Source organism: Eumetopias jubatus, unplaced genomic scaffold (assembly GCF_037043125.1).
Source record: "Eumetopias jubatus isolate StellerSeaLion01/CBP00866 unplaced genomic scaffold, mEumJub1_p1.0 scaffold_1, whole genome shotgun sequence".
NCBI lineage: Eukaryota > Metazoa > Chordata > Mammalia > Carnivora > Otariidae > Eumetopias > Eumetopias jubatus.
This window is the reverse complement of record NW_028274807.1, coordinates 55,076,404-55,088,447: the sequence shown is the minus strand read 5'-3', so window position 1 is coordinate 55,088,447 and position 12,044 is coordinate 55,076,404. Positions and strand designations below refer to the sequence as shown.

The 12,044-nt window shown below is 40.9% G+C and overlaps 1 protein-coding gene across 1 annotated transcript in view; it reads left to right on the top strand.

Annotated features, from left to right (window-relative positions):
- Window positions 1–12,044, top strand: part of MORC1 (MORC family CW-type zinc finger 1) — a 176,459-nt gene that overhangs the window by 90,608 nt on the left and 73,807 nt on the right. Inside the window, exons 15-17 of the mRNA XM_088022888.1 lie at window positions 1,831–1,959; window positions 4,807–4,912; window positions 9,672–9,810. Of these exons, the coding sequence (XP_087879014.1) occupies window positions 1,831–1,959; window positions 4,807–4,912; window positions 9,672–9,810 (374 nt within the window). The remainder of the gene's footprint in view (window positions 1–1,830; window positions 1,960–4,806; window positions 4,913–9,671; window positions 9,811–12,044) is intronic.

Here is a 12,044-nt window from a genome sequence, read left to right as displayed (position 1 = left end):
TTCTTTATGATAACCCTGTAAGGCAAGTTTTTATAAACACTTTATGATAAGAAAATTCAGTAGTTCTACAACTAATGTGTGGCAGAGACAGCAGTCCAAGCCACCTGACTTTAATCTGCAACACCTCTTACTTTGACATAGTAAGAACTGAGTAGTTCATGTGGCAATCAGAGAATGAGGTTTCACAAACCCTGTCCAGACACCAAAGAATATTTCAGGGTCTGGTGTGCAGTGAAGAAGTAGAGTCTGGGATGGGCCAAGACTGAATGCTGAGCAATTGGCTGAAAGCCAAGAGTTTGAGTTGAGAGAAGCCCAAAAAGCAGAGTCCAAAGGGAAATTTGAGGTGAGAGCTGCTAGGAGTTTTGTGAAGAGACAAGGTAGGAGAGTTGGAAATTTGTGAGGGCCGTTTTCAGCCTGGCCCAATTTCATACTTCTTTTTGAAGACGGAGTTCCTTCCTTGCTTGTCTTAATGGCACATAGCATTCTGAACCTAAATTTTAACAGGAATAGTAAAGTATGAGGATGTTTATTTGTAGTTTGCATGGATTATTCAGTCATATGTTAAGGTTGATGGAAGGCTGGCCCTACTGCATATATTTTATTTCCAAGGTGTGTATGTTAGATTCTCACTGTTTGACTTTGTACGTTGGTGAAATGTTTTATATCTGCCATCTTTCAAGTACTCAGTAGCCACATGTGGCTGGTGGTTATCATATTGGACAGAATGGTAAACTTGGTTTCTTTTCCTTAAAAAAAATGTTTTTAAAGTAATACGTGTACATGTAAAAATATTCTAAGTGTTCAAAAGGTTGAAAATGAAAGTGGAAGTGTCTTCCCCCCACCTTCTTCTCAATTTCTCTCCTTTCCAATGGCATCTACTCTTAAAACTTTCTGTTATTTCCTTTCAGGAATAGGAAGGCATATCCATCAAAATTGTATATGTATAAACTTTTTATAAATTATAAAAATGACTATAGTAGGTATTCTGTTTCATATCTTTTTGTTTGTTTCTTTTTGTTTCATATTTAAAAAAAAGTATTATAAAACTCTAAGAGGTCTTGACACACTATGCATTTAGCTCTAAACCTGTTTTAAAGGTTGCCTCGTGTCCCTTGTTTGGAAATAGAATTTATCAGTTTCCTATTTCAGGTTTTTATGTTGTTTCCTTTTCTTTTCTTTTTCTGTTCAGTGTTGTGATATATATAGTCTTTGTTTTGTATGTTTGTAGGGAAGAGTCTTAGCAGTGCAATTGCTGGATCAAAGGATAGGAGCACAGCCTCTTACGAAGGACTCCTAGCGGTCCTCCATGACAAGTGCCGTTTCTAAGCAAGGAGCGAGTTTAGAATCTGGGGCAAGGGTAGGGCATAAAACACTGGCAGGAAAGGGACTAGAGATAAAATAACAGCGAAGAAACTGGCTGTGAGACAAGATGATAAATATCTGTATCAATAGTCTGAAGGGTGGCCTTTAAGTTTAATCAGTACAATTGCTTCTGGGAGTATTTAAGAAAAAAGTTTTAAATGTCAATGTAGTTTGTTACAATATGTATATATTTTTATAACTACTATTATGTTTAATTTTGTTATAAAAATACTGCAATCATAATATATATACAGTTTGGAAAATGCAAGTATAAAGCAGAAGACAAATTTCACCCATACTCAGAGAAAACTAATATTAATATTTTTGTTTCTTATTTCTGTATATGTAGTAGTTTTTACATAGTTGAGATCATATTATATATACATGTGCTTATACTCAAACTGCTTATCATCCTGATCTTGTTGATTTAATTTTCTTTTATTATTTTTTGCCTACTTTTTTTTTAAGGTAATAGAAATCTAACATTGTTTTGGAATGAATTTGGATATCAGAATGACAAGGACATGGAGAAATCTTTAGATTCTGTTCAGTATCAGAGACGACAAGCCATGGCCATCCCATTCATCATTCAGTGTGGTGAGTGTTGAATTCCATTCCAATCAGCAAACATTTAGTGAGTTCCCAATAGTAAGTCATTGTGCTAAAAAATGGGTTGTGAGTGAGACAGAGGTGGGTAGGACAGGGTGCTTGCTTTCAAGGAGATTAGGGTCCAGGAAAGGTTCAGAAATGCATGAAACTACTTGTAATAGAGATTAAAATTAGGTAAATGGGGTCAAAGAGGCATAAAGTTATTTGAGGTTTCAATAAAAGGGAGGTGGTGCGAGTTGAGGCCAGACTTCATGATAGAGGTACCTTCTTCGATATGGCTGTTTCTCTCCCTTTAGTTGTGGAGTTTGTCCTGCCCGTCTTCAGGTCTATGTCTGGGGTATTTAGGATGTTGTGATGGTTATCTAGCTGTCTTCGTGGGACGAGGTGAGCCTGTACTCCTTCAGCTCTGCCACCATCTTCCTCTATGTCTCTCGAGGTAGAATTTTGAGAGGCAGAGATGTAGTGGGGAATGTGTGTTAATATCAAGTGTACACTTCAGCTAGAATTTTTGTGATAGAATAATAGACACAGTTATTTTTTTATTTTAATACCTAGCACTGTGTTAAATATATAGTACTTAGTAATTGACTACTGGATGAATGATGAATGAGTAATAAAAGACAAGAGTGTTTAGGTTGAGTAAACCTATTAGAGGGCCTCGAATGCCAGAGTAAGGAGTTTTTCCTTTGATAAGTAATGACAAGGCTTTGGCAGTTTTTCAGTAGGAGAACATCATTCAAGCATTTAGCACTTATGATTGTGTGCCTCCGATACATCTTCTAGCCACCATATAAAGGGTTAGAGAATTAAAGACATTCTCTGCTATCTGCAAGGAATGTGCCATCCAGGGGGAAGGCAACCAGGCAAACAAAAAAGCACACAATAGTAGTTATTTACACAGTGCCCAGGGAACACCTGTCCCACCTTGTCCCTGGGGTGGTCCAAAGAGGACCTGAGCATCATATGTAACTTGTAGTAAGGTAGTTCTGGCTGCTCAGTGCAGGATGATTTGGAGGAGGGCTAGCGCAATGGTTGAGGTCAGACCTGTGAGGAGATTACTGGCATCATCCAGGAGCCAGGGGAGAAATTGTAAAAGTCCAAAGAAAGTCATGGCTGTGCAATTTCAGAAGAACCTGCACGCCATACATTTAGAAGGAATAATTGAGGAAATTGATGACTCTATGCAACAACCTATTGGATGATAACAATAAAGGCTAAAAGTTACTGTGTGTTTTTGATGTGTGCAAGGTACTGCCAGAATCCAATCTCCAGTATCTGAAAGCTGTATGAAATTGGGCAGATTCCCTAACTTCTTTAAGTCTCAGTTTTCAGACTTATGAAATGGAGTTAGTATTTGTAGCTACATCATACAGTTTTGTGAAAAAAATGAATTAACACATGTAAAGTTTACTAAGTGCTTAGGATGGTGTATTAGGATTTTCTAGAGAAACAGAAGTAATAGGATGGACGGATAGATATTAATTCTGGGAAATTGGTTTACGTGATTAAGGAAGCTAAAGAGTCCAGAGACCTGCAGTCAGCAAGCTGGAGACCCAGGAGAGCCACTGGCCGAATTCTGGTTTGAGTCTGAAGACCTGAGAACTGGGAGACCCAGTGATGATGTTCCAGCCTGAATGTTGACAGGCTTGATGCTCAGGAAGAGCTGATCCTTTGGTTTGAGTCTGAAGGCAGAAAAAAAAAATTGATGTCTCAGCTCAAGACAGTCAGGAAGGAAAAGTTTCTTCTTACTTACAGGACAGTAAGCCTTTTTGTGTCTCTTCAGGACTTCAGCTGATTGGATAAGGCCCATCCGTGTTAGGGAGGGTAATCTTTACTGAGTCTATCAGTGCAAATATTCTCATCCAAAACACTCTCACAGACACACTCAGAATAATGTTTGACCAGATATCTGGGTAACCCATGGACCAGTCGAACTGACACATAAAATTTACCGTCATAAATAATGCCTAGCAATGTTGGCTTTTATCATTATTATGTCATTTAATCCTCAACATTCCCTTTAGGTAAGTGCTAATATTAATCTCTTTTTACAGATGATGATACTGAAGCATAGAGGAGTACTTTGTTCAAGATCATAGAGGTGGTAACTGGTAGAGCTATTCCAGTTCTTAGCTACTGTGACTTCAGCACTGTGTGTTCTGAACCAATGTGCATACTGCCTCGATCTTAGATGAACAGAGAGAATGTTTACCTAAGAGCCAGTAGCTGTGTGTGTGGATAGAATTCAGGATTAGAGTTGAGAATAGCCTTGAGACTGGAGTGCCTTGGTTCTACAGGCAGGGAAGGAATGAAAGGAGGAAATAGACAAAAGAAGTCAGAAATCGTAGGCTGGAGGGTGGGGTAAGAGCAGGAGAGAGGTGCAGAGCGAGGAACTGTGTGAATGGTTCAGAGAGCTTGATTTTGCTCGTTATGTTAGTCAAATGGTTGGAGATGGAAAGCAGTGTTGGCAACAGAGGGATTGTAGGTCGGAGAAAATGGAAGAGTCGAGTCATTACAAGTCTTCCTGTGGTTCAGGAAGAGATGGGGAGGGACCTAACCAACATTCTTCTGGCTGAAAGGAGCAGGAACCAACTGGAAAGAACTTAAGCAATAACAACAACACTAATAACAACAATTCATTGGTGGTGTCTCCGGGTAGCTCGTAGAATCCTAGACTAGGTGTGCCATCAGATGTAAAGGTGCATGGTTATGGATTCACTTGTCTCTGGATTGAAAGATACGTCATCGTTTGGGTGTGTGCAGTCAGACACGTTACTTGCTATGTTCACTTCTGACTGTGCTCTTTCTTGTGTGTGATTTTGTTTTCATTACCAGATCTTTGCCTTAAATGGAGAATCTTGCCTTCTTCTGTTACTTACCAGGAAAAAGAATTTTTTGACCTCTGGATTTGTGCTAATAATCCTAACCCCTTGGAAAACAGGTAGTTTTTGATAGTTTTCTAAAATTCGTTATCTATTTTTAATTCCCAAAATGCATTTGTGTGAAACTGGAAATGTCAGCGATAGATACACTTTAGCTTAATAGCAGTCATCCTTGTGAACTCTTTCTGGCTCCTTACCACCTGTGGAAATATACTTCATTAGTGTGCTTTCCCGTCAAGATGAAGGAGACCTGCGTGTAATTGTTTGCAAACTTTGGGATGTGTAGCTCTGTGCTTCCACTGGCAGGAGACCATGACCCAGTGTTGGAGTTCTGCCTTCTAGTTCATTTTCATACAACATATGGCCTTATTGTAAAGGAGTCTTATCCAGAGGGTGTCTCCTGGGGCACTAACCTGTTAGACCATGTGCTTTTTCTCTTTAAGTCACATATTGATTTCATTGCTTTGTGCTCTTGGAGGAAGAAGTTCAGACTAAAACAGGAAAAAGACCGATTAAGTACTGATGCATGTCAGTGTTATGACAGACCCTTTAGGCTTACATTATTTTCCTTGGGAAGGGAAAGAATGAGTATCCCCCCCTTAATGAAGGCACCCCTGAATCAAACATTGCTTCTCCGTGGAGTTTGTTCTAAGTTCTTTGGCCTGGATAAGTGGATCAATATTGCTAATACAGACATTAGAGTAATAACCTCTGTGTGGTTCTTTTTATCCAGCCCTAAAAAAAAAAAAAAAAGGAAAGAAAATTAAAAAAAATAAACAGCACAAACACACACCAACATTTCCATCTGGAGTTCCCAAGTTACCCATATTTAGAGACTAAGGAAAATACCAGAGGTGGTGAGGCCTCTTAGATTCCTCACGGCCCAGGGGTTTTTAGTCTTGTTTCTTGGTTTTCAGCAGAACCTATTTTCCCCAAACAAAATTTGTTCAGACCCCAAATACATAAGATAAATGCAGAACTTTCCTGATTAAATTGGAAGCTGGGATGTGTGTGAATCAGACTCCATTTCTCATTTCTGTGCTGTCCTCTTTAAAAAGCCTGGAGCTCCGGGGAGCATGATTACAAAATACTGATCTAGCCTCACTCCTTCTTTTTAGAGAAGTGAAAATTGAAGCCCAGTGGGGGCTAAGGTACCTGTTCGTGAGGCTACTGGCCAAGGTCTCTGACTCCTCGCTGGGTTCTAGCCCTGGCTTGAAACTTAAGTATCTCCCACAGAAGAGCCAAGGGTTGGCTTAGTTTCAATATTAAGAATAGTTATGAATATTGATCCCTTCCTATGAGCTAAGAACTTTTCATGCAGCATTAGAAGAGTGTTTAGAGTTCTGATTCTGGGGCCAGACTGCCTGTGTTTGATTCCCCTGGCTCCATTAGCTGTGAGATCTTGGATAGGTGACAGAACCTCTCTTTCACTCGGCTTTCTATCACTTAGAATGGGGTGTAATCCTAGTACATTATGCGTCTTCTCTGGGTCCAGCTGAGCCCATTAGAAAGACAGTTTACTAAGTTTACTAAGTTCCTGGATACTGGGAGCTTCTTAGTTATAAGCCATGAGAATTTAGGTCCCTTTCCACAGATCTAACATATGCCTGTGACTTCTCAGCCCAGTCTTGGGGCATTCTTGGACCCACAGAACTGGTTTCTATCCTCTACGGTTTTCCTTACCTCCAGCTTACCATTGCCCGTGAATTGGCACACTCTCACCCTCTCCTCCCTGAAAAGTGGTGGTGCGATCACAGAGCATTGCAAAATTAGTTTCAAAGCTGCATCAATTCTGTCTCTTTCACACATCAAATAGTGCCCCCGGTGATGACAGGCAAGAGAAATTTAGCCACGTCGACAGAAAACTGATGGTTTTCCTTAGAAGCTTAAAATGCAGCGTTGTCTTATAATTTAAGTCCTTGATTCTTGAAATACAATGACATGATTTTGACCAGGTGTATTTCATTTCCACTGAAAAGATTAGGACAAAAAATATACTTAATGTGACAGCAAGAGATTTAGGAGACGTGTAAAGAGTTGACACTTCCCTTATTGGAGGTCATTGCAGCTCTAATTCAGTATGGTAGGATGGACCGTGTGTACATTGACAACATGCCATGAAATAGCAAGACCCTATGCCATTGGATTCAGATAGAATCCCATAAAATCAGTGTATGAAAGTGATGAGAAATACAGTATAGTTATTAGGCAACATTCGGTGAATGGAAGGCCTGAGTAATGGGGTAAAACGTGGCATTGACTGTATTTACAGAAAGTATAGTGTTATTGTCAGCAGTTAATTGCCAATTGTCGGCAGGGTTAATGCCAGTGAACAGCATTTAGATGAACAATGCCTGTGTAACCAGAATTTAGGCAGGAAACATAATTACAGTTTTCTCTTACATAGCAATTACGTATGTTATCTCATTTCTTCTTTACGATAACCATACGAACTTGCATCGTTTCTCAGAGGGGGAAATAGTGAGGCCAGGAGAGGCCCAGTGACTTGTCCAGGATGCCTCCCTAGAGCTGAGACTTGAAGCCAAGCCTTTGGATGCAAACCTGTACTCTTTCTGCCTTACCACACCCACTCTCTGAAGGCATCCTCTCCCGTGTGTGTGTTTTAAATTTCTTTATTCGACTGTAGTTCACACACAATGTTACATTAGTTTCAGGTGTACAACACAGTGATTCAGCATCTGTATATGTTGTGCTGCGCTCACCGCAAGGGAACCTCCCATCTGTCACCACGCTGAGGCTTTTACATTCCCGATGCTGTGCCTCTTACCCCGTGACCTGTTCATTCCACAGCCGGAAGCCTGTATCAGCTGTTCCCCCACCCTCATTTTGCGCATCCTCCCACCCCTTTCCCTCTGACAACCTCTGTATTAATAAGTCTAATTCTGCTTTTTATTTGTTTATTCATTTGTTTTGTTTTTTAGATTCCGAAAGCCCCCTTTTACATTTCAGGAAGCCTCATGCCAGTCGTATGCTATGGGGTGACAAAATGCACCATCTGACAAATATGGTAGTGTTATTCCGAGCTGGTCACCCCGGTGGGGTAAAATGAAGCCATTCTTCTTTGGACCACCAGAGCATTTTTTCCTTTTCCGCTTTAAACACAGAGGGAGGCTAGACATTTTTTATCATAGTACCTGAGAAATAGGTATCAATATACTTCCGCTGTATCCATGCTATGCGTTTATCTGCATTTGGAAATAGGGATCAGCAGCAGGGTAAAAAGGATGCCGATCATTTGATCACACCAAAAAAGTCTGAATTGTGAGAAGGATGTTTGAAATATCCATGGGTCGTATTGCAAGTTAAAATCTTTAAAGATCATTGAATGGATTGTGTGTTTTATTAAAATACTCGAGGTTTCTCTTTTCTGAATAAAAACTCAATGTTTTTAAGTTAACGTTCATTTTGTAGGTACCACCCCACAGATGTCTTCGAATCCATACCGCCGGCGGCTGTATTTATCGTAGATGCCCCCTGATTGGTTTCTCTACCACCTTATTTTCTAAAGTGATAGTAACAACAAATACCATATGTGGGTGGAATTAAGTGTTTTTTCACAGTCGTATTTGAATCTGATTGTAGCTCCTCACTCTTCTCTCTTGCTAGGGGGAAGGGAAACATGCCCTGCAGTCCTGAAAAACAGGAATCATGGGTTTGGTCTGCTCTTTTTCCTGCACTGGTTCGGAAGGGAGAAAGTCCTCTTTCTAGGCTCAACCTCCTTGTCCCTGTCCTAGCTTAACAACACATTTATTTCATACAAACTTTGTCCCTCTCCCCTCTTTTTGGTTCCAGTCAATAATAGAAAAACCCGTGTGTAAAGCAGGCTCTTAGAATTGACCTTGACCTTTTGTTCCACTCCGGAACTTTCCCAGCCATACTCTGAACAGTGCCACGCCCAGGGGGACCCCAGCTTCTTATCCTTGACAAGCCTTGATACCAAGGGAAACAATGTAATATCTCAATTTTTTGATAGTTTGGCTAACTCAGCTCCCCAGAACATAGCCAGGGAACCAAAAGTAGGGGCGGGGGGGGGGAAGAAAAGGACCTCCAGCCTCTTGAGCCATATGTTTCAAAAGTCGTTAGTATTTTATGTCACTATAACGAGGGAGGCTCTCATCCACAGTCTGGTTTTTGTGCATCTACATACAATTCTACTTGGTTATATAGCATGTGGGAACAGCACAGCAGTAAGCCTGGGAAGCACAGTGGCTGCCAGCAGCTGGAGAGAGAAGGATGTGCACCTGCTGTCCCTGGATCACGGGGCTAATCCGTGATGAAGGGCTGCCCGGGGTACGGTGACCTGCAAGGCTGTCACTGAGCACTGCATCCCGTCCCACGGGTCCTTGCTCTTTACACTCAGCCTTCACAGTGGATCCACGTGTTTCAGAAGCAGAATTATTTGGTGTCCTTTACAGAGACCTATAGATTCCTACCTGACATTTTTTGGGGAAAAAAAATGTTTAGCAATAATGAGATAAGCTCCAATTATCTAAAAGCGTTTTTGCAAAAGGCCTCGTTTCATGATCGCGCAGGATAAATGAAGCAGTTGTAAAAGAATGAATATATGCTCCCATTCCTGTAAATATACCATCCTCCACATTTCCCCTGAAGCTCTTTTCCGCACGAACTGGAGATTTAACGTCATGTGTTAACCTCAGGTCATCAATACACTGCTCTTCCTTTGTATTCAAATTTTGGATATAAGGCATAAAGAGTATCTTTTTATAGAAGTAAATCATCCTTTATAGACAATAGTTTTATATTTCTTCCTGACGATGTCTCCTGTTGATTGTGAAGTTGTCATCAGGCAGAACGCCTGCCTTCCATCCCTCTGGGCACCATGAGCTCGGTGTCACCATCAAAAACTGAGAAAGAGAGACAACTTCGAGAGGCGATCCAGAGGTATCACAGTCGACTGGCAGACCCGCAGCCACAGGTGAGCTGTTATTCTTTCCAGAAACTACTTGAACTCCAGAGCTGTTCGTTTTATGTGTGGGAATCAGTTAATGTGCTTCACCCTTGTAAATTGTGTAGCTTCTTTTTTCCATCCTTTTTTATCACTTTTAATTTTGGCTCTAAGGACTGTTCTAAGACAAGTACAAGTGCCCCAGGGGCTCAGGAAAGGAGAAGAATTGAAGGAAAAAAAAAAAAAAAAGCTACCTGTCATATTTAAGCCCATCTACACAACAGTGCATGAGAGAAGCAGGGCGATTTGTTTCCACCCTGCAGGTGCACAGAGAGCCTTGTCAGGTGACACGGTCAAGACTGGGTCGTACGTCGGTATGTGTCCAAAGGCTAGGCTCTTTTGGTTTCACTGGGCTTCCTCCCTGAGGGTGGATTTTTGAGGTGAAGAGTTGTTCTTTTAAAAAATATTAGCCTATTAATACAGAAAGTCAGTGTCACTCAATTATTAAGAAAATTCTATAAATAAAACATAACTATCGGTAAACATAAGGAACCATGACATTTTCAAGGGAAAGACAAAGTGATATGCAGAAATATTGTTTTAATCTCTTAACTAATAAAGTAATTAGATCTCTGTTTACTTTATAGATTTAATACCCGAATTCAGCAATTTTGAATTGGAGAGCCTATCAGCTTCCTCAAATAGAACTTGAGGAGGTCAGCGGCATATGTCCAAATGTGTTGACTCCTCTGTAAATGTCGGGAAATGAAATACTTGAATAGAAAATTCTCTTATGGAGCAGGAATAAAGAGTCTCGGGCTTAATACCTTACTGTTATTATGTGTATTCCTGTGCCTTTAGAAGATCAGCTTTCTTTTCTACCTCATTTCTTCTTTTCCCCTCCCACTTTGCTAGGGGTCTGCCATGCAAGTCAGCCACCACTTGGGATCCCAGGCAAGGAAACCTGACCCTCGTTTTTAGTCTGGAGTCTCTGGGGAAGACACCGAGAGTCACTTTGCAAACACATTCTCTTAAGCATTCCCCATCCCCCCCAGATTGGTGAAACTTTCTATAGTTCTTAGAGCCTCTAGTTGTGGGTTTGATAACACGGGTCAGAAGTAAGGATATCACAGCCTGAAGTTTCTTTAATAAACAAGCAGGTAAAGTCAGATCTTTCCAACGTGGAATGTCTTCCTTTGATTTTTTGCTTCTTGTTTGCCACTCCCTGTAGATTTGCGAAGGCAGACAGTGTCTCCTGAAATGCCTCTGTCTTTATTGCAGTCTCTGAATGCTTTTTTCTTTCCTATGGAGGTCAGAGCTGACCCTTGGATGGTAATAGTGCCAATCACGAGGTTTTTGATTACCTTTTTGTTTGTTTAGTATTGGGTGTTTTATTCATTTTATTCATCTCAGGTAGAGATTTTGATGGTAGCTGTTGGGGTAACCCATTTGGGCCATCCGTTCTGCTTATTCTTTCTTTCTTGGTAGTTGAGATTTTCATAAGCCAGGTTTATAGATTCAGTCTGTTTGACGTATAAACAAAGAAGTTTAGCAGTCCTTGCCTAGAGACTAGCTCCCATCAGTTCAAAGGACCTAGGAATCCTCCCTTGCCCCCTTTTGTGAAGGTAGGTAATCCTAGCATCTTCAACTCCCAGTACTCAGTGCCCTGAACTGACCCTAATTCTGTGTCATCAAGGAAAGCTTTGTTTAGAGTTCCGTAACCACAGGCAATCAGTTAATTTTAAGGTGGTCATTGAGCACATACTTGCCTTTGGGTCTGTCCCATGCTGGGCATTGCAGGGAAGATGGAATCACTCTCATACCACGGTGTGAGCTCTGTGAGTGCAGGGATAATTCTGGTTTTGTTCAGTGTAAATCTGTTACCTTACACAGTGCCTGGCAAGCAGTAGGTACTCAGTAGTTGTTGGGTCAATAAATAGAACATGCATTCAGGTAATAAAGTCTTTTCATGGACCAAGCCTAAGAGCTATTTGAAAATTAGTGACCACCGCCACGCGATACTAGTTCAGTATCTGTCTGATCACAGCTGAAACCACCAGAACTGTTTATTATACAGAGAGGGTGAGGGCCGCTTTAGTCAAAAAACGGCTTCACAGAAGAGGTGGCACTTAGCTTGTGTCTTGAAGTCTATTGGGAGAAAGGGCAGGCATTATAGGTGAGAAAAACATTATAAAAGGGGACTTGGAGATCAGCACTGACTTGTTCCTTCACGGTGCCAATCCTTCAAATTACATGCTAAACTT